This window comes from Cynoglossus semilaevis, chromosome 1 (assembly GCF_000523025.1).
Source record: "Cynoglossus semilaevis isolate Cse_v1.0 chromosome 1, Cse_v1.0, whole genome shotgun sequence".
In the NCBI taxonomy this organism is placed as follows: domain Eukaryota; kingdom Metazoa; phylum Chordata; class Actinopteri; order Pleuronectiformes; family Cynoglossidae; genus Cynoglossus; species Cynoglossus semilaevis.
This window is the reverse complement of record NC_024307.1, coordinates 19,775,225-19,803,069: the sequence shown is the minus strand read 5'-3', so window position 1 is coordinate 19,803,069 and position 27,845 is coordinate 19,775,225. Positions and strand designations below refer to the sequence as shown.

At 40.3% G+C, this 27,845-nt stretch overlaps 1 protein-coding gene and 1 non-coding gene across 2 annotated transcripts in view; one reads left to right on the top strand and one right to left on the bottom strand.

The window, feature by feature from the left end:
- Window positions 1-995: 995 nt before the first annotated feature.
- On the bottom strand, window positions 996-1,067 carry trnaa-cgc (transfer RNA alanine (anticodon CGC)). Its single transcript has one exon. It is a non-coding gene; the product is annotated as a tRNA-Ala (tRNA).
- A 4,849-nt stretch (window positions 1,068-5,916) lies between these two features.
- Window positions 5,917-27,845, top strand: part of sema4f (sema domain, immunoglobulin domain (Ig), transmembrane domain (TM) and short cytoplasmic domain, (semaphorin) 4F) — a 43,167-nt gene continuing 21,238 nt past the window's right edge. The window contains exon 1 of the mRNA XM_008317319.3: window positions 5,917-6,696. Coding sequence (XP_008315541.1) covers window positions 6,573-6,696 — 124 coding nt within the window. The 5' untranslated portion in view covers window positions 5,917-6,572. The remainder of the gene's footprint in view (window positions 6,697-27,845) is intronic.

The window sequence follows — 27,845 nt, the reverse complement described above, 5'->3', positions numbered from 1 at the left end:
TCTTCAGTCTGTACTACTAATAGAGAACAAGAAATGTGCCCTAATGTTTTGAGCATCAAACAAATTTACACATTTGTGTGGAAATGTTTGAAGACCTGATCTATTTGTGTAAATGTACATGTAAGGTGGCTGTAGATGACCCACATAGATTTGACCCACATATAAATGTTTCTATTTCAAGAAAGAAGTAGAGATGCTGGGGATTGAACCCTGGACCTCCTACTTGCACAGCCACTGAGCTACATCCACATATTCATAAACTGCAACACCGATATTTACATAAAAAAAAAGTTATATCATCTTTGGTGCTGGTGTATAAACAACAAACATGGTGGATCGTGGCTGTTTCATGGCCTAAGATCTGCAGGAAGTTTCATTAAATTTGGCGCCACATATTCGCTCATATGTTTTATTTCCTTGCATAATTGATGCAATTCCTCTGTAGCCAGTGTGCGTTATTGCTCTGGCACCTCCCTGAGGTGCAGGTACACCTCAGGTGATTAGATTTGGCCGCAATAAACAAAGGCTCAGTGTGTTTTTAAGCTCACACTAAAGAAGAGGTGAAGGCACAGACCTGTAGGGTAATTACAGCTGAGATGATCCAAGGGCTTTTTAATAGGATAATGTACATGTGCAATTATGTGGGTTCGTCTGACAATGTTCTGTGTGTGTGTTGTTTTTGAGAGAGACATAAAACAAGGTTGTTACTGTTACTATCACGCCGTCTGCTGTACTGTTATAGTGCTGAAAGCAAGCACCATATTGTATGTGATAAGGTGAGATCGCTCCGTTTCTCCTGCCAACAATTGTGCCATTGCACCTCCATTTACTGTACATGCAGGTGCTACTGCAGCGCAGCGTGGCCTTGACAACATTGTGTTTACTGCAAAATGTTTTTTTTATTTTCATGGAAACGTTTTTAAAACCTAACAAAGATAATATATGTTTTACAAAATGTATTAAAGGTTGGTGAGTTTTTAGACAATGAAAAGAGATGGAGATGCTGGGGATTGAACCCAGGACCTCCTGCATGCGAAGCAGGCGCTCTACCACTGAGCTACATCCCCGTGTTACATGTGTTGCTGCAGCAATCTTCAGCTTTTTATTTTAAAGACCAATGCATTTCTATGTACCTTAACTATTATCTAAGTGTGCTCTCACAGTGAACAACTACCACGTCATGGCCGGAAATATCTTCCCAGAGACGTCTCCTGTTGAAAACAGATGAGGACCATCAGGCAACTGCAGCTCTCAGTGAAAAATATGACTAAAATCATGTGGTTAGAAAAAATAATAATCTACAATTTTCCTCTCATTCACTGCTGCCACTAAGGAATGAGGTTTAAGCCTTTTTGCTGTTTGCTCGCCCACGGAATGAAGCGCTTGTGTTCAATGTTTGGAACGTTGCAGTGTATATTTGTATATGTATATGTAAAATATGATTACGACCAATACCACAACATGATGCAAACTCTCGAGTGTTGATCAAGTTCTTCTTTTAACTCAGGTTTAAAACAGCAGTTCAGAGCCACTGCAGCCCTCTCTTCCATTTCCTCCCTCAATAGCTCACCAGAGTCCAGGGATTAGCGGTACAAGGTTTTGGCCAGTGTGTTCAGATTCTTTCTCCGCAGAAGTAAAAGGAATTTTCTGTAAGTCGTGTGGCAACAGGCCGGCTGTGGTAAAATTACAAGTGGTGTGTATCACAGAGGGTGGGGATTAACTGACCTTGTAATCTGTTCAAGTCAGAGACAGTGGAAGAAAAATTACACAATGTGCACGGGACGCTTTAGACTGACTGATGTATTGATACATTTAGACAGGCTTCGAGAGGGCGCAAGCAATTTGTGCACGTGCAGCATGGAAGGTAGGACGTATGATGGAAAACAGGAGCAAGAGAAGGAGAGAGGGAGGGGGGGAGAGGGACGGAGGGGGGGGGGGCTGTGCTATGTCTTGGCTTCAATTAGAGAAATGCATGCTGTTATCTAAATTAGTGATTCCCTGTGTGTGAGCACATGAGGCCTCTTTGCTCTCTCAGTTTCATTCATTTTTGACCATCACACACACACACACACATGCACATACACACAAAGCAGCAATATTTTTAGCAAGCAAATAGATTAGCTGCAGCTTGTCAAGATGAAATGCAAAAACCTTCTCTATTTTATTTACATTTTCAGACCAATGCACTTCTCTCTCTCTCTCGCTCTCTCTCCCCCCTGCACTAATGCTGATCAAGGAACAGCCCACCCATGATTTGGTGGCATGTAATTACATTTGCTAGAGTAGAGGGCATGTCAGTCTGTCTCTGTCCATCCTCCAGGTCTTCATCGAGTTGTTTCTTCATCATCGTTACACTCTTGCTTAGATGCTTTCTGACCAACACTGGTGCAAAACCTTAGTGCTACGTCAGGCCACGTCATGTTGGCTTGGTTTCAAAGTCACTAGCTACGTGCCAAGACACTGTACGCTCTCAAAAATGCTTCGACAGATATCTGAAAATACACACAAAAAAAGCATGTAGAACTTGAACATATAAACCAAAGAAGTGCAGGGTCACGAATTGCAGCTTCCTCACATCAGGGCCTGAATATTAATGTGCGGTGACAGATAAGCAGCCGTGGCAATCCCTTTAAGGCTGTACTCTTCACTGGTTGGTGCTTCTGGTTAATTTATGCCAGTCTGAAGAGCCACTTTATGTAAATGTTGTGCTTTAGTTTCAACCAGCATGTGTGTGCAATGGTTTGAAGGCTTCCATCAATCTCTTTGTGTCGGTGCGTCTTGGTGTTTACTTTGTGTGTGCTCGTCCTGCTGCTCTTTACTACTAATGCTTCTGGATGATCTCCCTAAACCCCATAATTTCCCATAAATTCTAGGAAAGACTACCTTATATCAGCTGCAGTTAGACAAAAGACATCTTCTAAATGCACCACAGTTGCTTGCTTCGAACTGCAAATGCAGCCATTTTAACACTCCACAACAGGTGAATGTCATGTAAACAGTTTGTCAACCAATTGAAAATGCTATGTCAAAATGCATCAAAACATGACACAGGCTTTTTTTTTTTTAACCAAACAGACCATCATCGTCTGCAGAAATCCCATAAGGCTTTTTATCAAGACAGTGGTTCTATACCTTTTTTAAATTGATGTGTTTCATTATATTTTGTCAACCGGGTAAAAAAAAATAGTTTTGGTTGAAAGAAATTACACACAGCACAACACTGTGTCATTAGTGTATTACAGGGATCACCTTTTTATTTTGGTAACACCAACAGCTACTTGTCTGACACAGACTTCCTGAACAATGTAATAATAACCAGTTCTGGGACATACAATAGTAGACACTCTTCTTACCAACCTCATTACACCCATTTGAATATCATCGCAAGTGTAAGTGATTCAGAAAGCACAGTAACAGTTCAATAGTTTTATTCTTAAAACATATCCTGCGGGCACCTTAGGTAGTCCATGTGGGCTATCAGTTGCCCCCGGGCACCATGTTGGTGACCCCTGCTTTATGATTTGTTAAAGTTTGTAACCAAATGCATTTACTGTAAGAGCCCTCATTTGGGAAAATGATATAAATCTGTACTGAAATTGAATTCATTTATTTATTTATGGACCAGTGCTTGCTTGTCATATTTACATGCATATATAACAGTTCTGGTGGGCATAATAAAATGTGTCTATTGCCTAAAAATAGCTTCTCATTTACTCTTTTAACTTGAGTAGATTTGTGGATCCCAGTTGGACTGATGTTGGACTGGACCTGGACCTCCACCCTCCACTGGTATATGGGCCCCCGAGTTAAAGGGAAGGTTAGGGCTTAGTTCAGCCAGAAAGTCACTGCAGCAAAATGAAGACATCTATTGAGATACTGAGTGAGGTTTCATCATTCAAAAGTCATCCACGGTGACCAGATGAGACACGCACAGTGTGAGCTTAATCTGGCTTGATTAGAGACGGCGCCGCTAACGTCTTAGCTCCGTTTGGCTTTTTCTTTAGCATCTCTGCCTCACCTCTGACCCCTGTCCTCCTCCTTCGCCCTCTTCATCTTCTAAATCCTTTAATCCAAGCTCCTCTGTGACCCCTCCTTTTTGTCCCGGAGTTAGGGTACATGTCTGAACCCCCGCCCCGTGAAATTGCCTGGTTAGCGCTGCCAGCCATGGCTTTATTCCAGGAAGGAAAGGGAGAGGAAGCTGAAAAACCCACCTTTTTTTTTTACTCACAGTTTTTAACTGTGATGCTACTGTATGGCCTTCGGCGATGTATAAACTGCTCCTCTTAAATAACGGGAGTTTTGTTCACGTGCGCTTGTGTTGTTGAGACACCAAAGGAGGAAACCCCTGGACAAATGATCAGCACATGTTGAGAAACAGCCCCAAAGTGATTTATATGTGTGGTTGAAGCCTGGAGAGCATTGAACTTACATCTACTGTTTAATCATCTTTTCTTTGGAAGCCCTCCAAACCCCACCCTGCGCACCATCTACCCCAACCCCCGTAACCACACTGTCAGATGACTTACAGATGGATTATGAAACACTGAGAGAGAAGAGGCAAAGTGACTGAAACATTTACAACTGACAGTAATGAAAAATGCTTTCATTATTTAAAACAGACACTGGCTACTGTGGGTGTAGTTGTTAATACGAGGTAGAGGGAAAATAAAAATGCCAATATAAACAACAACACTTGACAAGCCACATCTCCAAAGTAAAACACAAATGGGTTTTTAAAATACATTTGTTCATCAGCAACAGGCTGGTGAAAGGAAGTAGAAAGGAAGAAAAACACAGCCATAATGATGGCTAGATGGATGGTAGATGGACAGGCACACTGACAGATAAGGACAGATGGATGGGTGGATGGACATGTGCATACTGTTAGTAGACACTTGTCCACACTGGTCACATTTATTTGAAATATTTTGGAAAAATGTTTAAGTGCAAAAAAGTGTGAGCCTCTTGTTGAGGTTTTCTGATCGAGACCCTGCTCTTTAGTTCATCCTTCACTTTCGGGAGTTTGTTCTTCAAAGCAGAACACGATCCTGAATCTTACTGCTGTATGTTTTTCTTTTAAATATAATTTTATGTTCTTGTCCATTCTTTTTTATTCTCACATAATTCCAGTTTACTGATCCTCTTTTTTTCTGGGTGTGGTCTTTGGCAGTGATCTTACATTTTTTGTGGCAGATCAGTTTTTGGTGTTTTGCCTAAACCACTGGCCATAGTCAAAAGCTGAAAATCACAGTTTAAAGAAACGACCAGAAACGCAGCAAATCAGAGCAGTCATACATTTGTTGTTACCTCTGTCTGGGTCACTCTACTGGTTTCCTGTCTCCTTTAAATTGGACTTGGATTATTTAATGGTTGCTCTACAGGATTTTGTTGTTTCCCCCTACATTATTGTCCAAACTCTAACAGTGCACTGGTCTTATCACATGGTTCTGGGCGTTCCTAGATCCAGGCGGCTGACTAACAGTATAAATTATTATTAAACATGTTTCATTTTAAAGTTCCCAGTTATTTACCGTGTACCGATTAAATTCAGTGATTTAGAGATTTATTTCCCTCTGTTTATGCACCAAAATTCTTACTCCTGCACTCCTGCACTTCTTTTTTGTAAATCATGTGTATATCTTATTATTTTATTTTGTGATTTATATTATTGCTATTTTTACATTTCTATTTTTTAAATATGTTTATTTTTTATTCCTTATCTTACTTCATGACATTCCATGTGGACAGCAAAGTAAGTTTTTCATTGTACAGGGAAACCTGCTTTCCTCACTGTACACATGACAATAAACGCTTTGAATCTTGAATCTTTGAATCTTCTGTGCACCTGTCCTGGTGACGTCATATATATTACCTGTTGTCCCCGGACTACCGTTTCCGGAGGGCGGGGCTGAGATCCCTGCTCTTACTTGCTGGCAGCGGCTGCGCTTCATGCCTGCACTGTTCCGCACTCACGGCGCACTCTCTACTTGCTCTTACACTCGCTTTTGTACGGGTTTTAAATGCAGTATTTTTATGTCATTTTCTCAGTTGGAGTATTTTTGAAGTGAAGGCGGACGGAGGTTCGTAGACACCGGCTGGACAGGCTCAGTGACACGGTGGCACAGAGCGTGGAGTGGAGTGGAGTGGAGCGGAGTGAAGAGCGACGCTTCACATTGTTATTATCCAGCGTAGTGGACAGTATTCCTGCAACACGGGACTTTTTTTGTCATTCATTTTACTGCCAGCTTGTTTTAATTTAACTAAATTGAGAGTAATTAATCACGCACCGTTCGTCATGTCGCTTTTCTGTTGTGGATAGTGCTGTTTGTTGCGTGCGAGCGGGTGCGTGCAGTAATGCGCGCTTTGTGCAGAAAGCAGAGCAACGTTTGAGAGAAAAAGGAGTAAAACATATAATGAAATAAGTGTTTAATCAAAGAAACAGTCTGTGTTGCTGTTTTGGACCGCAGAAACCTAGAACCGGATCATCAGGATGCGCCGCCTCTGAAATTCACCAGTCCCGGACTTTGGTGTTGAGGGACGCACGGATCTTCTCCTACGCTCTGGACCAGGATATGAGCCCAATCATGATGACTTCTGCCGGTGTGATATTGATGCTGACGCCGGTGTTGTGTCTGCTGTCCGGATTCTCCTGGGCTGCGACCCTGGGTGGGCAGGAAAGGGAGTACAACCTGCAAGGTAAGAGCAAATAAAAAGTCAGGAAACCAAGCAGTGTGTATGTCATGAGAGTCAGAGGATGTTGATCTGAACAAAAAAAAAAAGGAAAAACTTCTTTGTACTCTCAAATGTAATATCTACTATTTTCTTTAAGGTCATGAGATCTGTCAAAACACACAGAGGAGGCTGAAGCATCATTAATAGACTTAACTGGTGTTGTAGAACATCATTTAATACATTCACATCTCAATTGGTGCAAACATTATAGACTTGTTTACAAAAAAAAAGGTGGGCAGTTTGGATCCAGTCACTGCTGGATTGAGCCTCAGCCTCCTGCTTTTATTGTTGCCTGAGAAATAGTGATGCTGGCAAAGCAAGCAGGTGCCAGACTTTTTCTTAAAACCGCCAAAAACTAGTGCACAGAACAGACTCAAACACCAGGCTACTGCTGGATCCAGACATGTAGCAGGGTTCACATTTAAAGAGACAGTTCCACAAACATGTGCTTTATCAATGGAGCGATTGATTGAAGTGGGAAACAAAAACTGTGAGCCGAGGAAGTCTCTCTGTTGGTCAGTAAATGGTCAAGTAAATGCAGGGGATTAAAACGGACAGGGCGCTTATTATAACCACAGGAATAATCCCAAATTTCAAGACAAAAGACCATTGTGCATTTGCACATTTTAAAGCATATTCATACAGGTGACAGACAGAGTATGGATTTGTACAACAACACAAACAAAGGACATTTCACAGTAATCGTTTAGGGATCTTTTGTCGCCCTTCGCACTGTGCCTCTCTCTTTGTTGATGTTTTGAATATATTTTCTAGGCTAACATGTTCAGTGTGTTCAGCTTTCCACTTCCACCGTGTGATGGTGTTTACACCCGGGCGCAGTGAGGTGTCACTGTGGTCACTGACAATAGCCTGTCCCTCTGCCACCTGGCTTTATTCACGCGCTCTGCACCAGTGCTTCAGTGCAATGTAGTTTGCTTTAATCTCCTGGATTTTCACCATTGACTTTCATCTCACTGTCCAAGGTCGGCCACAGTGAGTGCACTGATTATAAGTTTGATTATGTAAGTGTGGCCTATGGCAGCCTTTTCCTACAGTAATACAGTACACAAGTTCCAACAAACAGCAGTGAGGAGAGGAGCTGGGAGCAACTTTTGGATATGGAGGGACCAAAATTAAATGTCACAACAAAGTTAGGAAGAAGCCCAACTTAAAAATTTTAAAAATCTGCATTGGAAAAACACGATTTCCGTACCACATTACTACCAAGTAATAGATTTAAGAATTTTCAAAATTTATTCCATGCATTTGCAACGATAGAACCTTGACCGAAATGACAGTGTTCAGTTTTATTTGATGATTTATTTGTAAAACGGACATACTTGCAGGCTGCATTGTTCTCTAAAATGAAGAAACTTATCTCTGGATGTTCATTATCAGAGCAGAATCCTGTCGTGAAGCCTTGGGATTCAGTTCACAATTTGACCAGTGAAAATGAATGTTAACATATGTCACCTGCAACCAGATGTCCATGTGGGGACCGTGACCCTTCATGATACTACTGTACATGATACGTGGTATAAAAGGTTAATACGGAGTGTGCTTGCATCTGTGTTTTCATGCTTGATATGATAACCAGAGTCAACCGAGACGTTGTTGTGAGCAGATGGTCAGGTGACTGTGCAGTGCTTAGGTTGCATGTGTGGTTTTGCCCATGTGGCTTTTTTTTTGCAAAGAACAGAAGCTGATGGAAAATGTCATAGAGTGCAGTGTGGCTGCAGGCTTGGGATGCTTTAGTGATGTCTGTGGTCAACGCTGATGAGTTTGGCATTAATCAGTGTCTTCACAGCCAAACGTCGTGTCGCAGCATTATGACGGTGTCATTTGGAGTGTACTCTGAGGCTGAAGGTTGTACTGGTAACATGTGCTCATTTTAACTGGTGTCTAATTGGACAGATGTGCACTATTTATTTCACTCTGGTTAGGTGAGGAGGAAGTCATAAAGCTGCTGGCTTTTAGTGCACACTGCCCTAATGAAGTTACCATCAGGAGTGTGGGATTTTAATTTAGAGGAACAATAAATAACATGCTGAGGTGACTGGTCATTACTGGGCTTTAACAGACCTTTGAGACATGAAAGTCGTTACTGGGCTTTAACAGACCTTTGGTCTAAAATATATATATATTTGTTTTAAAATACAAACTTTTTAAAATTTATATTGGCATATTGGGTGTAAGAGAAATATAAAAATGTTTAAAGTTTACCTAATATACAAATTAGATAGCTGACACTGGTTTTGTAATTTTAAAGTAAAAACTTCATATATCATATTTGTATGAAGGCCTAGTATCAGAGAGGGGCTCCCTGTCAGTTGCAGTCAGTTCCGTTGCTCCAGCAGGTTTTTAATGCTCCTCACATGAAACTCATTAGGGTGTCACCTCACAAGGGAGGGTCTGGCTCCCAGTGGTGCACTAGCTGTTTGGCTCAGAGTGAGGGAGAGAGAAGCTTCTATGTCTAATGTGATTAACTTGAGTTATACAAGCATGGTGTTGTCCTTAAGGCCACCCAGTGGCCATCAACTGTGCCATCTGCATGCTCAGTAAACTGTAATTTTTCATTGTTTGGAGTAAACAGGAGCTCAACGGGAGCTCTAGTCAAATATTTCCACTAAAGCCCCCGTCAGTGATGGATGGATTTATGATTCCATTGTGTGTTTTTGTTGCTGTGCCAAAATTTTTACTTCATTATTCTGTGTGTATCTGTGTGTGGGCGGGAGTGGGGTACAACAAAGATCTTAAAAGGCCGTTAAAGTATAGTCCCTGTGTTGATTTCACTTCTGGTAGGCGGGGCTTCACACAAAGTAAAACGGTGAGGGAAGAATCGTCTCTGCTCACTATTGAGACTAGTCCGTTTCAGAGTCTGAATAAAACTTTAAAGAGAGTTAATTAAAAATTTCTCAAAGTCAGAAAAATAAAAAATATTTAAGTAAAGGGCCATTACACAAAAATGAAAAAGTTCTACCATGAGATCCTTTCTGCTTGAAGTGCAGTTTTAATTTATAGGTCCTTCAAAGGGTGCAGATGCTTTGCAGGACACAAACTTAAACTTAAAGGTGCTACATTTATTTATGTAGCACCTTTCATGCAGAAATGTAACAAGTGCCGTACAGATAAAAGGTTAAAAAATTACACAGGTTGTGGAAGTACAGCTTTTATATACTAATTATTATTATTATTATTATTATTATTATTATTATTATTGTCAAGTATTGATGGATTAATAATTGCTTTTCACATGTTTGTGTTTGTATACTGGGAAAAAAAAAGTAGTCCAAATGACTACTCTTTTCATCTCATTGTTGAATGACACAGACTAATGGAGAAGGAGGAAGCACTTGTAAATATTTGTATAGCTGCTAAGCCCCCAGATCGGTGTTGTGGGTGGAATCATTCTGAGTATTGTCAAAAAGTCTGTCATGCCGTCCATGTTTAGGTTAGTGGCTTAGTCAAAATGCTCAACGTTTTTCTTCATTGCTGCTCTATTTTCATATCAGAGAAATGCCTGGAGACCAAACTCTATGATGCGAGTTTGGTCGATGAGAACACATGCAGACTCGAGATGATGTGTTTGGGTTTGAGCAACACTGTTGTCTCCCACCGGGGAACATGAAGTGGTTGTGCAAAAACCAAAGAAGAGTCTTTCCTCTTTCTCCTCCCAGCTTCCTTTCCTCTGTGTTATTTTGTCTTAGCCCTTCATCCCTCTCCTTCTTCTGAGAGTAGAAGAGAGTGCCTGCTGGATTGAGCGGCACCATGGGAAAGAAGAGTGGCATCTGAAAGGCTTTCAGGGCTTCTCTTAGTTTTAGACTGATAACCCTGTGGTCTTTGTGGACTGTGGCTCCAGAGCGTAATGGAAAGACACATCATTTAAAAAGCATCCTTTCTATCAGCCAGCGTTTCTTTTTAAGGCTTTAACAGAAATATCACATCTGGCTAAAATTAGGTTTCCATCGCAGCCAAATATAGCATTTATATCTGGCTCCGATATATAAATATAAGACAAGCAAAAAAAATGGGTAATAATAATAGCATGAAAGAAAGAACATCTAAACAAAGTAACTGGTTAATTAACTTGATTAACCAGAATTGAACCTGATTATTAGTTATTAGCAGCATGAAAGAAAGAACATCTAAACAAAATAACTGGTTAATTAACTTTGAACCTGATTATTAGTTATTAGTAGTAGTTATATTGGGTATTAAACTCCTAACCTTTTCCTTGGATATTTTGTTTTATCCACTGATCCATGATGACATGATTTAAACTCATTTAATTAATCTAAATTAAAACTCTTATTATGATATTATAGGACCAAAATGACATGATATTGTCACAGAAAGATACTTTTTTTCTCCAACACATTTTTACCTAAGCTCTTTGGTAGTACCAGTGTCAGACATTTTTCAAGTAAAACTCTATCAACTTGAACAAACTGAAACCAAAAAGAGTTGAATGGTAGTGATGTCAAACAATTAGAAAAGAATGACGGGAGTAAATTCCCATCGTTCATCCGCTGCCTACAGTAAATATTCTCTCACTCCCTCACACATTCGTCAGCACAGTTCACCGGCTTCTCAAGCGCCTGTTTTCATAATGCTCTCTCTATGAAAACCAGACATTGTGCATAATTCTGCGGGAGGCATTAGCAATGCTCACGTACATGCAGTCTCATACGTTGTTTGTCAATGGTCGGCCCACACAGGCTCTCCACTGACTGCGGCTCGTCAGTGGTAAGGTCAGAACAAGTCAGATGTCAAAGGCCACACACACACACGTACACACACAAGGTCAACGCAAGCAGATTCCTTCCCAGTTACATTCCCAGGAGGATTTGAAAACTCTGATTCTTGGTGGCTTCCTCCCTGACCTTATATGGCTACTGTTCTTGCCTAGAATGACAGACGTGAACTGTTAAAATGAAAGACCGTTGAAGGTCAGTGACACTTGAGGCTGGGATTATAACGATATTCTGGAATTCTCCTTCATCACCATTCACTGATGGCAGTTTAGCAGTTTTGCTCCCACTCCCTCGTTCATGAAAATCTTGTCGAATGTGCTGTGTCATGACGTTCAGGCGGTTGGCTGACTACTCTGTGGGCAGCTTCTGCATATGATAAACTCATTGGCATTCACTTTAGCTTCACTTTTCCGCCCTCTTCCTTTTCCTCTATAGCCCCCTGGTGCGTGAAATTCTCATCTGAAGAATGGAGACGAAACCAATTATGATTCACAAAGAACAGATTTTAAACATTTAAAATGTTCAAGGCTTATTTAAAGTGTTTCATGGTAGCTGTTGCTGGCTTTTGTCTGGAACCACCATAAATCCTAATAAATGGGTTTTCCCATCCTACCACTGAAGGGGACATGAGATGAATAAGAAACCAAGAGGAGATCGAATTTCAAGGCCTTGATTATAATTGAGGTGAAAGTGTTCAGAAGAAATGGATCAAGGTTCCAAGAACAATTTAAAGTGATCTGATCAGAGGATTGATGGAATGTAACTGAGGAGGAGGGCGTCATTGATCCGTCCCAATCAGGACGGAGTAATCCAGACAGACAGGAGGTAATGGGCGTGGTGGGTTTTAGACAAGGTCACAGGTTATAAACAAGGTCAGCCTGTTTGGGTTGAGACAGTGACAGTTTCCTTTCAGGCTGTTTGTGCCTTCAGGTCTTGCATGCACAGAGACACAACACTGCAATCCCAATGAGACGTTCCTTAGAGACATGGTGGATGTTTACTCAGACTGATTGCAGGTCTGGACTCAACCAAATCAAGGGAATGGGTCTGTCGGTGGGACCGTTGATATGAAGGTCACAGAGAGCATGTGTTAATGGAAGATTAAAATGTGAGGACATGTCTCATATGATGTCCACACATACAGCACCGTTTTGGAATTAATCTGTTTCGTAAGTGAGATTTTATAATGTGACTGCACTAAACCATAGCGAAGCCTTGTTTTGTGTGCGTGCGTGTGTCTGTGTGTAATGGTTGGCCAGCGTTTTCAGAGCGAGACCTGCATTAAGTTGAAAGATGAAGACTTCAACAGAAAGGAAATATTTTTTTCTTCTTATTCTTATATTATTTGTGCTGCTTTTATCTCCCTCTGCATAAGCCATAATCTAATACATAGTTACATTACCAAGGTGTTGTTTGGTCTGGTCATAGATGGGCAGCTTGAGCTGTTAATGGCAGAGCACTCAGATTGTTCTGGATTTTGTCTCTTGGCATTGGTAAAGTGTTGGTGCCTGTTGAAAGAGCTTTAGAAAGAAGCAGATTACCCACATGTTGGATCCATGTCTGGTTATTTATAAAATAGTTTTCTTCTCTAATTATCATGGCTTTAACAACATCTAGAGGTTTCACATTGTGATGGAAATCCCCTGATATTTGATTTGTTGTGTAAAATACTTGGGTTACACAGATTGATGTACTTTATTGATCCCAGGCCGGGAAATTACAGGCTACCACAGACAAACTGTTTATGAGAATTATTGGTTCCGATTGTTACTGCAGGTGGCTCAGGTCTGTTCACAGAGCTGTTGGCTCTCTTGTTTCTTTGCATTTTACGCCCAAAAAAATAAATGCTGGATATCCTTTTACTACCCTTACAAACGTCAAGATTCATTAGCCTGGTAGTAAAGCTGTAAATATGGGACGTGCACACTCACTGAGTGTGAAATGTGTCCTTCCATCTGAACAGGACCATCAGGTGGAACTGGCTCAAATGTAAACATGAGTGTTTGTTTTTTTTTTTTTGGTTAAACTGGTTTCCAGTGGAAATAAACTGCAAACAAATGGGATTTGGTTCATTTACAGTTCAAGTAAGGGGAGTGTGTGCATGTGTGTGTACTTTTGGCATGTGTGTTACACAACAATCTATTATCTGTGTGGTGTTGTCACTCCTTTAGCTTTAAAGTTAATTTGGCTAACAACTGGTTGTCTCCATTCTTTTACACTGTGTGTGTGTGTGTATGTGTATGTGTGTGTGTGTGTTCCCTTTGCTTTCTTGGGTTCATTTGTGTCTTTTGGCAGCCCTGTTTGGTGCACACCAATGCCTCGCACACACACAGACACACACACAAAAACAGAAGAGTCTATCCTGCGTTTTTATTTTGCTAGATATTTTCAGCTGTGTTTAGGGTATTTTTAAAAAGATATTTGTCTGTAAGTGTTGTTGATTAAGTCTTAAGGTGTGTTTTCAATGATGAAAAAAGGGCAAATAAAAAAGGTCTACAGCAGCGAGTTCATTTTTCAGACGGAGTCCCAAAAAATGTGGGCGGAAATGTATATGAAAGATTGTGACCCCTCTGCAGTACCTCTGGGCACCGCATGTGGGGTTGTGAACCCCCTGTTGAACACCTCTGAACTATCTAATCTCATCTCCTCGACTTATTCATCTCCACCTCTCCTCACTGGACTTGTTTTTGTAAAATGTCCTGCACTGAGACATTGACCTACTGCCTCACTGTGTTTCCTGCTGGTGTGTGTATGTAAGGGTGTGTGTGTGTGTACTGTTGAGGAAAGCCAAGAAACTTTGGCAACCCAAATGGCAGGAAACAGGCTGGGTGAATACAAAAGAAAAAAACTGTCAGCAGCAGCAGCAGCCCCCAACTCAACACCCCCCCCCCTTCAAGCACACACCCACACTAATAACAAATATGCACTTGCAGACAAGTAACCCGTAGACCGGGTTACACACATACAAATATTTACGTGTTGTTCGTCGTGTTTATGAATTGTTGTATCTCCTGCCTCTTCAGTAACATTTTTATGTCTTTGTGAGGCAGTTTGGTGTTTTAATGTACGTGTTGATACAAACAACTCATTAAATTTCCTCAACAGGGTAGTCATCTCTCCCTCTCCCTCTCCCACCTCTCTCTTCCTCTCTTGCCACCTCCTGGTCTTCCCCTCTGCTGTCTTTATTGTGGTTTTCTTTAATTGGAGTCTGAGGTGGTAATTACAGGGTGGGTGGGAAAGAAAGAAGGGGTCTGGGAGGAAAAGAAAGAGGAAGGAGAGCGAGAAGAAACCAGAAGGAAAGGGGGTGCAGGGTAGGAAGACTGAGAAGGAGGGAGAAGAAGCTTTTGATGAAAGAGCTGAGAACAGAATGAGAGAGTATCACTTCACCTTTACTGAAGTACTAACTGTTGAGAAGTGACCACAAGGTATTTTCTCAGAGAAGCCATGTCTGTGTCACCTGCTCTCACACGTTCCTTTGTGCTTCTTACTGTATACATTACCTTGGTAAACTGAAACTTCCTATTGCGATGTTTCCTCTGCACAAGGGATGCAATGATACTGATGCCGGTATCGGCACAATACTTTATTTGAATACTCATACTTGTTTTAAAAACATTCTGAACACCTCTACACTTAGCAGATGTTCAGCAGTCAGCTGTTTTTTTTAAATGACTTACTTTTATTTTTGTATTCATATTTCTTTATATCTGACACTCCCTTTGTCTCCCTTTGTCAAGGGTAACTTAACCTCCCATAGATTTAAACCCTGTGTTAAATGAGATACAGTTGCAGCTTCTGTTCCTTCGCTGCTGACTGGGACGCACAAGCGCCCGTAACACCGTTGAAAGGCCACATTGTTGTGAGGGTACATTAGCGCTGATCCACATTATCATAATTGAGGTGTCTGCTGAGTCTACTCTTCATGTGTACATTGTGGTTAAGTGTGTGTGTGTGTGTGTGTGTGTGTGTGTGTCCAGGATGATCAGGTAAAGTGAGAGGGAGAGCCAGACTGATGCCATACTTGCATGTTTTAGCTTAACATTACAAAGGATGGACTCACTAGATTTTTTTTTCTGCATCTGAAAGTGTGTGTGTATGAATTAATTAATGTGTGTATGTGTGTGTGAGAGACAGAGAAAGGGAGAGAGAAAAAGGGGAGGTGTGTGCGGCGACCCCTAAAAGCATTATTACACATGATCTAAAAAGCATGTCAGAATTACTCAGCAGTGCACAGCAGGTTCATAGACCTACATGGTGGCATCACAGTAGAAGACTGTCTCTGATTTAATATACCATGGAGTGGAGATAAAAAAAAAACATCACTTGGTAGAAAAACCATAAAAGAGTTGTTCTGTCTGAATAAAATCACTTCATTTTTCCTAGGTGATCAGACATGACTCAGTATAAAACAGTGGGACACTTCCATCCCAGTGTGACAGAACTTGTATAATTAACTATGTGACATCATGCCACTGAGTGTGTCAGATGGCATCATGACATCACAGCGGCACGACGTCCTAGCCCATCTCATCAGCTTAAGTGCTTTTATGTAACGGTGCCTGGGTCCACACGGGGCAGATTGAAATCACAGCCTTGTAGATGAGATTTATATCAGGCTGCCTGATATTGAACAGAGGAACAGTAGGAAACATTCAGAAGGAAGGAAGGAATGCCTATTTAGAAAAAAACTATATAATTAAACTGCAAATCTAATAAAACACCGTAAGCTTTTCTCAGTAGCAGGACTTCAACCTCTGCCAAGTTGACCTTTTGCCGTTTGCGTGTTCTTGTTTACATCCTGTGCTGCATGGGCAGCTGATGAAAGGTCTTTAGGCTCTTAAGCAGCTGAGAGGTGATGTAAACTTAATCCAACTTAAACAAACGTCTCAGGTCTCTTTACCTCAGTGAGGAACCTCTTCTTAAATGTTTAATGCATTAACAACCACAGAATTTTTATTTTGTGTCATTTTCTTAATTTGTATGTTGTTGGTTTTTTTGCCACTGCAAATAACACTTGGTCTGTACTGCGTCTGACGTGTGTCCCGTTCTCACACAAGCAGAAATCCAACTTCCTGCTGTCAGGATTTGTGTTTGTGGAGATATTTACTTACAGAGGAAGTGTGTGTGTCTGAGTAAAGGAAGTCAGCCGTAGTCAGGTGACCTGATTACACACATAACAATAGTCTGAGTGATTAGGCCTGTTGAGTCTCTCGGTTGCGACTGATTGTGCAATTTGTTCCAAATTTCTGGGTTGATGAATGATTAACAGTATTAATGGTCTGTTTGAAGACAGTGTGCAGCTTTTTGACCAACCTTTTTAAACTGTTTTTTTTTTTTTTACATTTTATGCATTCGTGATGCAACCATTAGAGTCTTAGAAATATGCCCAAATGCAACAAATATTTTAAAGCTGTACATTCTACTGCAAAATGTATCCTTTTATACATTTTATAATCAAGAAACTCACATACAGTAACTGTCACACGAAGTCCAGTCTGTGATAGGAAAAAAAGATTCTAACTAAAAAAAAAGATTCTAACTAACCATTAAATGGTTTGTTCTTTTCTTTTTACCCAGCTAGAGCCAGACATATGGCCACATGTGTTTGCGCATTTTCCATTCACACAACCACATGTGCGGACACGTATAAGGGGGTATGTTTAGGCTATAATATACAATCTAGTGGTGGGAGGTTTACTGGGGACCACCAGTGTACTGGTGTCAAATGTCACACTGGTGTTTTAATCTGAGTTGCCAGAATACCGCTGTAAATCCATTGTACCCTTTGTATTGTACTGTGGTAGCAGATACTAGTGCAGCATGTAGTAGATCAGTGGTGCCCAACCCCCGGTCCGAGGGTCATTTGGTACCGGGCCGCACAGAAAGAATTCATAGATTACATTATTACCGTTTTATTTATTATCTGATTCTGAACGATGTTTTAAATTACAGGATTCTCTCCGCCGCAATGACTTACACTTGATACATGTCAAGATGCACGTCATACCTACATCCATTACCTTCTTAAATGATCAGCTGCAGCCCATAACACATAATACATGTAGAAACCCCTAAGCTAGCTTTGGCAAAAGTCTTTGGAGAAAGCTGCATTTGACAGAGAATTCCAGGAGTCCAACTTGAAATATGGATTTATTTGCGTCAGGCTGCGTAATATGCGGCGAGCGGCTTTCTAATGAGGGGATGAAGCCTACAAAACCTTTTTGCCACTTGGAGACCAACTACATTAGAAGTGATGTTACGAGGATGCTTCTAATACAGTTGCATACACAGTGAACATTTATTATTATATTTAAAAAATACAGTTTTTACACATTTATTATTATATTTAGAAAATACAGTTTTTACGCCCATCGTATCATTTTATTTAGTTGTATTTATCCACCACACAGTGAAAAAAATGTCAGACATTTAACTAATCTGTGGTGCAAAAAAAAAGGTTGGGGACCGCTGCAGTGGATGATTACAAATGACTCAGAGCCTTTGTTAAAGGAAAAACGCAGTGTTGTCTCGCAATGCCACGAGAGCCACCTGTGCCAACAGAGTGTAATGATATCACTGTATTAGGAAAGTGAAAAGGAAAGTGAACTCCTTGTCATTGTGACACAGCACATCACTGCACACAACCAAATGTGACCTCTGTCTTTAACCCATCACCAAAGTGAACAGTGGGCAGCTTTAAGGACCAGGGAGCAGTGTGTGGGGACAGTGCCATGGTCTGAGCCACCACTGCCCCGGTCATGTTGATTGAAGAATTTAGGTCAAATGTCCCGGGCAATAGACAGTGGACTGAGGGCACACCTTGGAGTGTGAGCTGCTGGCAGAATGGACAGGATTACATCATGGTGGCAGGTTGAAAGAATTTGGACCTGTGCTTAGGAGAGGTAGAAGATATATTGTAAAAAAACTTAGGAAGGAACTACTAGATAGTTGGTGCAGGACCCAAGAGGAATTTTGCTGACGTTGTCAAAAAGATATGAGGATTTGCTCTCACACAAGAAAAAGGGCAAGGGTTGATGGAATTAGTGAAGAAAATAGTTGAAACCCTCCCCCCAAAATTTACAGCATTAATTTCGTAGTTAGCACACTGTTCCATTAAAGGCCTCTTTAAATGTCACTGAACATGCTATTTATGGTCAAAGACTTAGAAAGACACTTGTCTCCTGGAGGGGCTTTAAAGTAAAGTAAATTAAATGAAATTACAAATTTGGCATTTGCACAAAACACACTGAGATTTACAGATTTAATTGGGTTACGGTTTGCTAGAGGACAGTTTAGGAGTGACTGGGAGAGAATGGTGTACACTTTTTGTCATACTAAATTAAAGTGAAACTAAGCTCAAGTTCAGCTCTGTGTGGTCATGTGGCCTGGCTGCTTTGCATTATGGATGAGCCATGGGTTTGCATGTCATGACTGTCAAAGAGCAAGCAGAGATGCAGAGAATGACTCATGGAACGAGAACAGAACATAGAAATTGCCGAATATGAATAAGAGAACATGCCACTCAGTTGATTTGTGATCTTTGGGAATTTACCTGTTTTGGTTTCCATAAAATCTACATTGACATTAAATAAAGCAGATTTCTCAGGCTACGGACCCTCAATTCAAAAAAAGACTTTTATATTAACCTGGGCCTAGCGCAAAGTATTATGGACCATGCTAGTTTGGAATTGATCCTGAGCTGTTCAAACAATACATATGTTTATATATGTATGCTAATGTAAAGATATGATTATTATTATTATTATTATTATTATTATATTATGATTAACTAATAGTGAAGTTATTGCATCATAAATGTTAAGCTTCAAGGATAGAAAATGTCTGAGCATTTGTGTGACAAAGAGGGGAAATATCATTGGAATTACTGGTAGGACTGAGACGAAGAAGGACAAAACCATCTCATCAGAGAAGTATGACACGGAGAAGAAGGACAAGACCATCTCATCAAAGAGGAATGTCTCAGATAAAGCCATCCAGTCCGAAGAGGACAACGTTTGCGCGCACAACTCTGTTACGCTTAAAAACCTGGGTCAGGTAAAGATAGTCGATCAGACTTCATGAACGGGACGTCCCATGCTGTTTGTCAGGGACGCGTAGATCTGAACCAGAGCTCTGGAACTGCCTATTTTGCTGATTCTGTACGAGTTAATCCTAAAGATCTTCTATTTGCTCCATAAAAGAACACAAGGTATCTGACTCACACATAGAGATGAACCTAACATTAAATGAACACAATGTTAACAATGTTAAACACAATGAAGCAAATGTCTAATCAGATCAAATATCTCATGACAGCTGTGCAGACCCGTTGCGGTAGTGTCGCAGACTCATGTTGAAGGATAAACCATAGACAGTTGGTCTCTTAACTATTCCATTATTTCTTAAGTAAATGTTTATTTGAGTGTGTGAGTGAATGGCTTGTCAAAGTGAGTCTAAATTTTAGGAATATTTCACAGGATCTAGTTCATTGACTTCGTAACACTGTAAACACACCATGCTGTTCCCCCACCCCCCACCCCCACGGACAGCTGTTATAGAACACTGTGTTTGTTTGCCTGTGTGCCTGTGTGTGTGTATGTGTGTTAACTGATGGCTTGTCAACAGGCCAGCCAAACCATTGTGTACAAGCCATTGCTGTTCTATTGGCCTCACAACTATCTACCACTGATAAAACTGCCAGACAACATGTACTGCTAATGTCTGAGGAGGAAACAGTCTGCTGCAGGACATTTAGTCTAGACCTGCTCCTGCTGTGGGAGCACTCCAGTAGAAATGCACTATTCACAAATACCGTGTATGAATTTTAAAAGAAGGAACACATGACCAAATACTGATGGTAAAAAATAGTGGTTAAGCTCCACCTGCAAGGTGTGTTTCCACACACAAACACCAACAAAAAAAAAACCAACCTCCCGTGTGTGTTTATTTCCACCTTCTAAAGTGTCAATAATGACAGGGAGGTGCTTCTCCACTGCCATCCCAGTTGTTTTTAATTTGTGTTTTTCAGGCCATTGTTATACCAGTTCCCGTCTTATCTCATCATTGTGTTTTGTGCATTATTTAAGAAAAGGAAACTGAATCTACCAGGTGACTGGTTTAGTGATGGACAGGGATTTTGATGTTGGAGGCAGAGTTGCATTTAGGGTATTTATGTTATTGCTTTTTATGTTTTATGTAAGGTGAAGGTGTTTTCCCTAAAAATATTACATTAATTGATTAAATCGATAATAGATCCAGCTTGTTGGAACTCTTGAAAAATACAATTTCAAAATATTTTTCATGCACTCGTAACCCGTTACGGATGGATGATAAGCACCAAAAATATATCTAATATATAGGCATTATATTTATGCGAGACTCATAAAATGTGAAATACTTACATTTTGTGAGACTAACTTTGCCCATATCTGCGAAGCTGAATTGAGGAGAAAAGAAGAAAGGAATGGGTTGGATGTATTGGTCAGGGATAAAGGGATCAGAAATGAAATGGGCGAAGAGAGGGAGAGCTTTGTATTATGAGAAGAAAATGGCTTGAAATGCACAAGGGAAGAAGAGAAATTAGATGAAAAACACGGGGCAGCAAGTCAAAAGTAGCTGTCATGTCCTGTCAGCTGAGGACAATCTGAAGAGAGGAAATATCTTCCCATCCACATCTCTCTCGTCTCTCTTCTCTTTCCCGCTCACTGTCTCTTATATGGGTGAAATCACACAGTCATTTGACCTGATCTGGGGGGTAATTGTCATCAGTTGGTCTATATCTGTGACACAACGAGTCCTTTCATGGGGGTGACCTCCCCTGTTGGTTCCTACAGTACGTATAAGCAGTCATGTTAGACCGAAGTAAAGTCGATGGAAATATAATTTCAGTATTGCTCTGATGTGACAGGAACAACAAACCACAAAAGAGTCTTTGTTTACATTGTCAACATGGTGTAAACTGCAGGTGCAGTCTGTGGCCAAACCATAATAGTCCTGCAGGCATGTGTACTGTACTGGATGTACACATCTTTGTTTTTCCTATGGTGACACAACAGCATCCTCACACATGAATGGCTTCTCCTCAGAGGCAGTTATGTAACCAGTTAGTAGCTGCACAGCTTTTGTTCCAGGCTTCACACAGTCTTTCTCCTCAGCTTGAGACTGGATAAGAGAACTCTCATCCTCTCAGTGATTTTAAGGCCAGACGTGTCTGTTTATTTTTCTTTCCTTTCTCTTTTTTTATGGTAATCACCAGCTACAGCTGAGGGATTTTGTTGTGCTGTGATGCTGTGCTGTGCTGACTCACACCTTTTGCTGCCAAGTCAGAGGATGAGCTGAGAGATCAATGGCACCTGCAGAAGATGCTGTTATGAGCAGTGCTGCATGTGTTTATTTATTTACCTATTTTAACTGACTGTGTGGTTTTCATTTGGCAGCCTAAACACATCAACAGAACACATGGCCAACTACAGAGACACATTTAATATTGAAGGTTCTTAAAATAGGAAATACAGGTGCAGGTTTGCTGGGACGCAATGAAGTTTCTTGACTTTAATTTCTTTCACTTCCAGGCAACGTTGTGACAGAATAAATGTATGCATACAGGGATATTGGACCGAGAATAAATGTATGCATACATATTGCATACATATATTGGACTGTTAGACCACCGTGTTTTCTCTCTTGGTGAGCACAGGGACACAGCACAGATAGCAAACGCATATCAGCATCACTAACCTTGACTTGTTCTATTCGAAATGCAAACTTGTTGACAATTTCTTTACATAGTCTTTGTTGTGACATTTTCACAAGAAACATGCAAACAAAAAAGCTCCAACTTTTAAATCTTTTAAATCAAAACGTGGAGGTGGTAGGGCTGTAGTGTTGCGATGTTTGGCAGGTAATTCAGTAGATGTGTTAGATGTAAAGGGTGTCATGAAGCAGGACCACTTCATCCCCCGGCATCACGCAGTTTGAGTCTTTACTTCTGTCTGTAAGACCGTGTTTACACGGCGATGATGCAGCTCCAGAGATATAGCGGCGATTACTTACTCTCTGCACTCTGTGACCAGCTGTCCTTACTGTCCCCATATACCTGTAAACAGTTAACCCCTTCATTACAACATGAATGGAATATAATGACTATTACAGTATGTTATAGCGTGGTTGACACAGTGCCACAAACGGGCCTGGTATGTGTACTACAGGGACTAGAATCATATTCTGTGGCTCCGTAAACGCCCCATATCTGGAAGCTATTGTTCTCACATCGTATCATTGCTGTGTGAACAGGGCTTAAGGCTAATGCTTTTAGGTCAAAAGTATTGTTTTGCTGTTAAATAATGACAATGCTTACATTTTGTTCTGCAGTGTTAGTGTGGCCTCAGTCTCCAGACTTTTCTGATTCAGCTTGTGTGGGACCACAATGGATACTTCATTGATGTTTGATTTTTAAAGCCATTGAAGGAGCAAATAATTATAATTTGATGTATTTAATGTATTCTGATAAGTGCTTATGTAATAATCATGTCTGTTTTGTGGTGACAATGATAATCATTCTCTGTACATCACTGGAGAACGCAGGACATGTTTTCCAAGGTGTCGTCCAAGAAAAGGATTATCTCTTAACTCGTTGTTCTCCCTTTATACTCTTTGTAATCTTGTTTTTAGCTGCTAACAAGTTGACCTAATTTTAGAAGGCACACACACACACAGGGAGGCAGCTGGTAGAGCAGGTCCATCAGGGTTGTTTGACTACAGGAGAGGGTGATTTCACTTGTATGCAGAATCCATGTTCTTCAGTAGATCTGAAACGAATTATCCATTAACAATTTTCCTGAACTGAAGCTTTGTTTTGTTCCACTCTACACTCTCCGCTAAGCTTTTGTATTTCACACGGATTCTCATTGTGACACACGTGATGCCAGAAACAACAGCCGCAAACAACCTGGAGTGAAGTGTGTCATTCTTAGACTTTTTTCCCCCACATTTTTCCTTATTTTGTTTATTGAAATATTCCTATAATCCAATCAAATCTTACAAAACAGGTAATAATAATAATAAAACTAGCAACAAAAATAACAATAATAATAATATCAATGGATTTATAAGAGATAAGGATTTATAGATCTCTGAGTCTTGATCTGATGACATCACAAGTGGACTTTATTCCTCCAAACTCTAGTAATCAGCATCCTGGAGCAGAGGACATGATTGACTTTGGTGTTGGAGTATGTGTGACCTTTTGTGACCTTATTGGTGTTGGAGTATGTGTGACCTTTTGTATTCTAGTACCTTTGATTTTTTGATTTTGGGAAGTGATGCAAACCTTTGTTACAATCTTTTTGTACGTTGACATATAACCATATGGGTAAGGAACTGATCCGAAGTTCTATACTTCACTCACTTTCAAAGGCATGATTGACAGAAACTCAGATGTACTTCTACTTTTTTGTTGAATGAACACCAGAACCAAGTTAATAAAGCGTGGAACAAACACAAGCAGAATCACACAGTCCACATGCCTTTTCCTTCCATCTATGCTTTTCCTGTAGGACCATACACAGTGTGTGTCTGTGTGTGTGTTTCCATTGTATTGGAGATTGGGTCAGGAAGGAAAACCCCGCCTCTTTATTTTTCCCCTCGTCGCCCAGAGTGACAATGTCATCACAGAGGAGCAGTGCATCGTGGGAAATGACATAAACATCTCTGCATAAACACATAAACAAACACAGTGGAAAGTTGCAAACAGGTGGACAGAGACAGAATAAAATGTAAATTTAGGTGAGGGAGTTTGTTACATGAAGAATGGATCAGATTTTTACACAGAGGGAATATTCTTTACCCTGGTCTGCAGTTTGTCTTCATGTTGGCGTTAGAGAGAGAGAGAGAGAGAGGGAGAGAGGGATGGGCTGACTGTAAGGGGCAGATAGATGGATACAAGCAACCCCTCCAACATGATTTATGACCAGGTGATACAGGTGTTAATTGTGTTTGTGGCTGTTTGAGTGAGTGCCCCCTAAATCTGGAATATGTAAAGATCCTTTTATCAATCACTGAAGTTTACAACAAATAATCCCTAGTGTTTTAACCAAATTATTTTGCGCTAAACTTAATTGCACACTGGAGTCTGACGACCCTGACTGCGTTTTGCATCACGTGTCTGTACAATATCATAGTCCGTGATTCCCCAAAATATAAATATATATAAATATGTCACCTAGTGATATCAGCACAGGAACTGTTAAAGAATATTATGTTATAAGAATTCAGACACCATCATTTTGCTCTGTGCATGTCCTCGCGCAGATACTAGAGGAGGACTGACTGTACATTTAATAAATACTCAGCAAACCACTGACCTAAGCTTTTCTAGTATGTAATTCAATCTGTCTGTCTGTAGGTTGGGTTAATCCAAAATAGTGAAAACAAGGGGGTGTTCTGAAGACAGATGGTCACCAGGAAAAACAAGGGGGTGTTCTGAAGACAGATGGACAGATGGACAGATGGTAGTGCTCTGAAAACACCCACTTGGTACTTTCCTCCTGATGAAATTAACACACACACACACACACACATATATATATACTGTGTATACCTACTCGTGCACTGCACATACTGAAGAGTTGGCAATGAATGAGAATAAAAATGTCCCACTCCTGTCTAGTCCTTTCACACGTGGCTGTGGAAAATATTGATTTCTGGTGGAGCATTAATCACAGATGGGTGTAAGCTTTAATGTTAAACTATTGATTCATGAAAAAAACCCACTCAGTCTAGATGCATTTTGCCCTTCACAGCAGTTGTCCACATCAGCAACAGCCAGGCAAAGCACACAATAATAGTCATACCACTTCCTTCACATAAACTTTTAGTTTTAGAGGAGATGCCAGATTGTGTGATGCAGCAAAATAAAAAAAGTGTCTTAACATCAGCAGGCTGAACAATGTTAGGGTAGATGAAACGCATCACCTGTCTTTTTCAAAAAGTGTAGCCCAGATTCTCTGTACTCACCGACTGCTTCCTGTTAGGTGTAACAAGCTGCTGTTACGTTTTCTACCTTTATTTACTTAATACCATCATCAACAGCAAGAGGCCTTTAGCTCTTAGGCCTGTTGCATCAGCTTCACATTTGCTGACCCTTTAGCTGCCCTCAAATCTGAATCACTTCAAATGACTGATAGAGGTGACCTCCCTCACCGGTTGACTTTGCATTTAAATTCCCATCAGAATCTCTCAAGTAGTCGCTGTGTGCGTCAACTGTGTGTGTATGTGTGAGAGAGTGAATCAGCAGAAGAGTTTTAGCCATGTGGAAGTAACAGTAATGATTTATTTAACATAGCCAGTCCAGTAAAGTAAGTGGTAGTTCAGGGCTGGGGTGGAAAGTGTTCAGTCATGCGTGTGTGTCTCTGAGTCTTTGCTGCACATGTTACGTAAGCACACTGTGCTTTCTCACCTATCTAGTGTTACTAACTTTAGACATCAACAACTCTATGTTGTTTAAATTCTATGTTTGCATCCATTCATCTACATTCTCATTTTACATTGTAGATAACTAAGTAATATAAGTAAAAAATACACTGTCCCTTTGCTGCAAGTCCACTCGGGGCTATGTGATATATATATATATATATACACACACATATATATACACATATATATATATATACACATATATATATATACATATATATATATATATACACATATATATATATATACACATATATATATACACAGATATATATATACATATATATATATATATACACATATATATATACACATATATATATACACATATATATATACACATATATATATACACATATATATATACACATATATATATACACATATATATATACACATATATATATACACATATATATATACACATATATATATACATACATACATACATACATACATATATACATACATATATGTGTGTATATATGTATATATGTGTGTGTGTGTGTGTTTTCAAAGATTTATCCTGATTGGTCAGTGCAGTCCCTGTTGGACCGCACACAAGTTCATGAGCATTTAGTGACCCTGTCAACTGTACGTACGCAGGGTGGAGTCACTGTATTTCTTTTTCCAGGCCAGTTGTTGACAAGATCTTTTCAACCCGCATCTGCTCTTAGTTCAGATTTTCATCTTTTACAAGCACATTGTCAGGTTCGGGACCTTGAACCATGGCGGACAATGAGAAAATAAAGCCTTTTGAAGGTGATGCAGGCACAATAGAAGGTGTTCATCCCACACACCCCCTTCTGTCATTCAACCGATGTTTTATTTGTCTGTATAAGAGGCGTGGCTCGAATGTCATTCAATCCAATGACAAATCACAAGTACAGACAAAGAAACAAAGTGATGCATTCAAACTAGTCTGAACAAAAACATGTTTTATCACACAGTAAAATTCTGTCCTTCTTTTGCCAATACTTTTTTTTTACACCGAGAACACTTTATTAGATACAGGATGTCTGATGGCCGCATTACATCGATTTCCTGTAAAACAAATAAACACCGTTATCCACGGATGATAGTAACAGACAAACTAAACTGTTAACCTTTTATGTTGATTCAATCATTTATAGTGGATCATAATTCCTGTATCTGGAGTTTAGTTTAGGTCCACTTGCTTGGGAAAAAAAAACAAGTCTTCCTGGTGGCCATCTCTGCTCTTCCAGATTGGTCTCTTGTTTCCTGCAGCAGAGATAAAGCAATCAGCTGTGCAGACGTTCAGGGACCCCTGGCACATGAGCAAAGCACTTAAGCTGTCAACCTTTACTGTCATATATAACACACACAAACACACCTACACCACACTGTAGCACTGCAGCTACCTAGAAAATGCAGCTCAGAAAATGGCTGTGGTTGCAACGCAACACCAGCAAAACTGACTTGTTTTGTTACACAAAAGCTCTTTGAAGGCAAACAAATTGGTGTCGGTTTGCAGGGAAGTTGCAACATTTATCTAACCTTCCAATTCTTTACTCCTGATTGGCTGATAGAGAATTATCAGCTGTTATTCTGAAAAATGTCTTTTCTTTTAGTCTTTTTCTTATCAAAAACAGCTCTGTGAAAAGTAGGTTCACAATCAGCTGGATGTACGTTGTGTGCTTGGAACTCATTCCAGTTTGTCTACCTGAATAGAGTTGTATCATCTTGGCCTTGTTTTTGACAGGAACTAAGGTGTCAAAACACAATGGGATTCTTAAAATCTACAGCAACTTCCACACCCCAGGTGTCTTCACTGATTGAGACATTTAGGCTGTGGGACCACCTGCAGGGTGACACCCACAGTCAAGAGCAAGAAGTGCGTTGATTATAAATGGCTAATGCAATCAG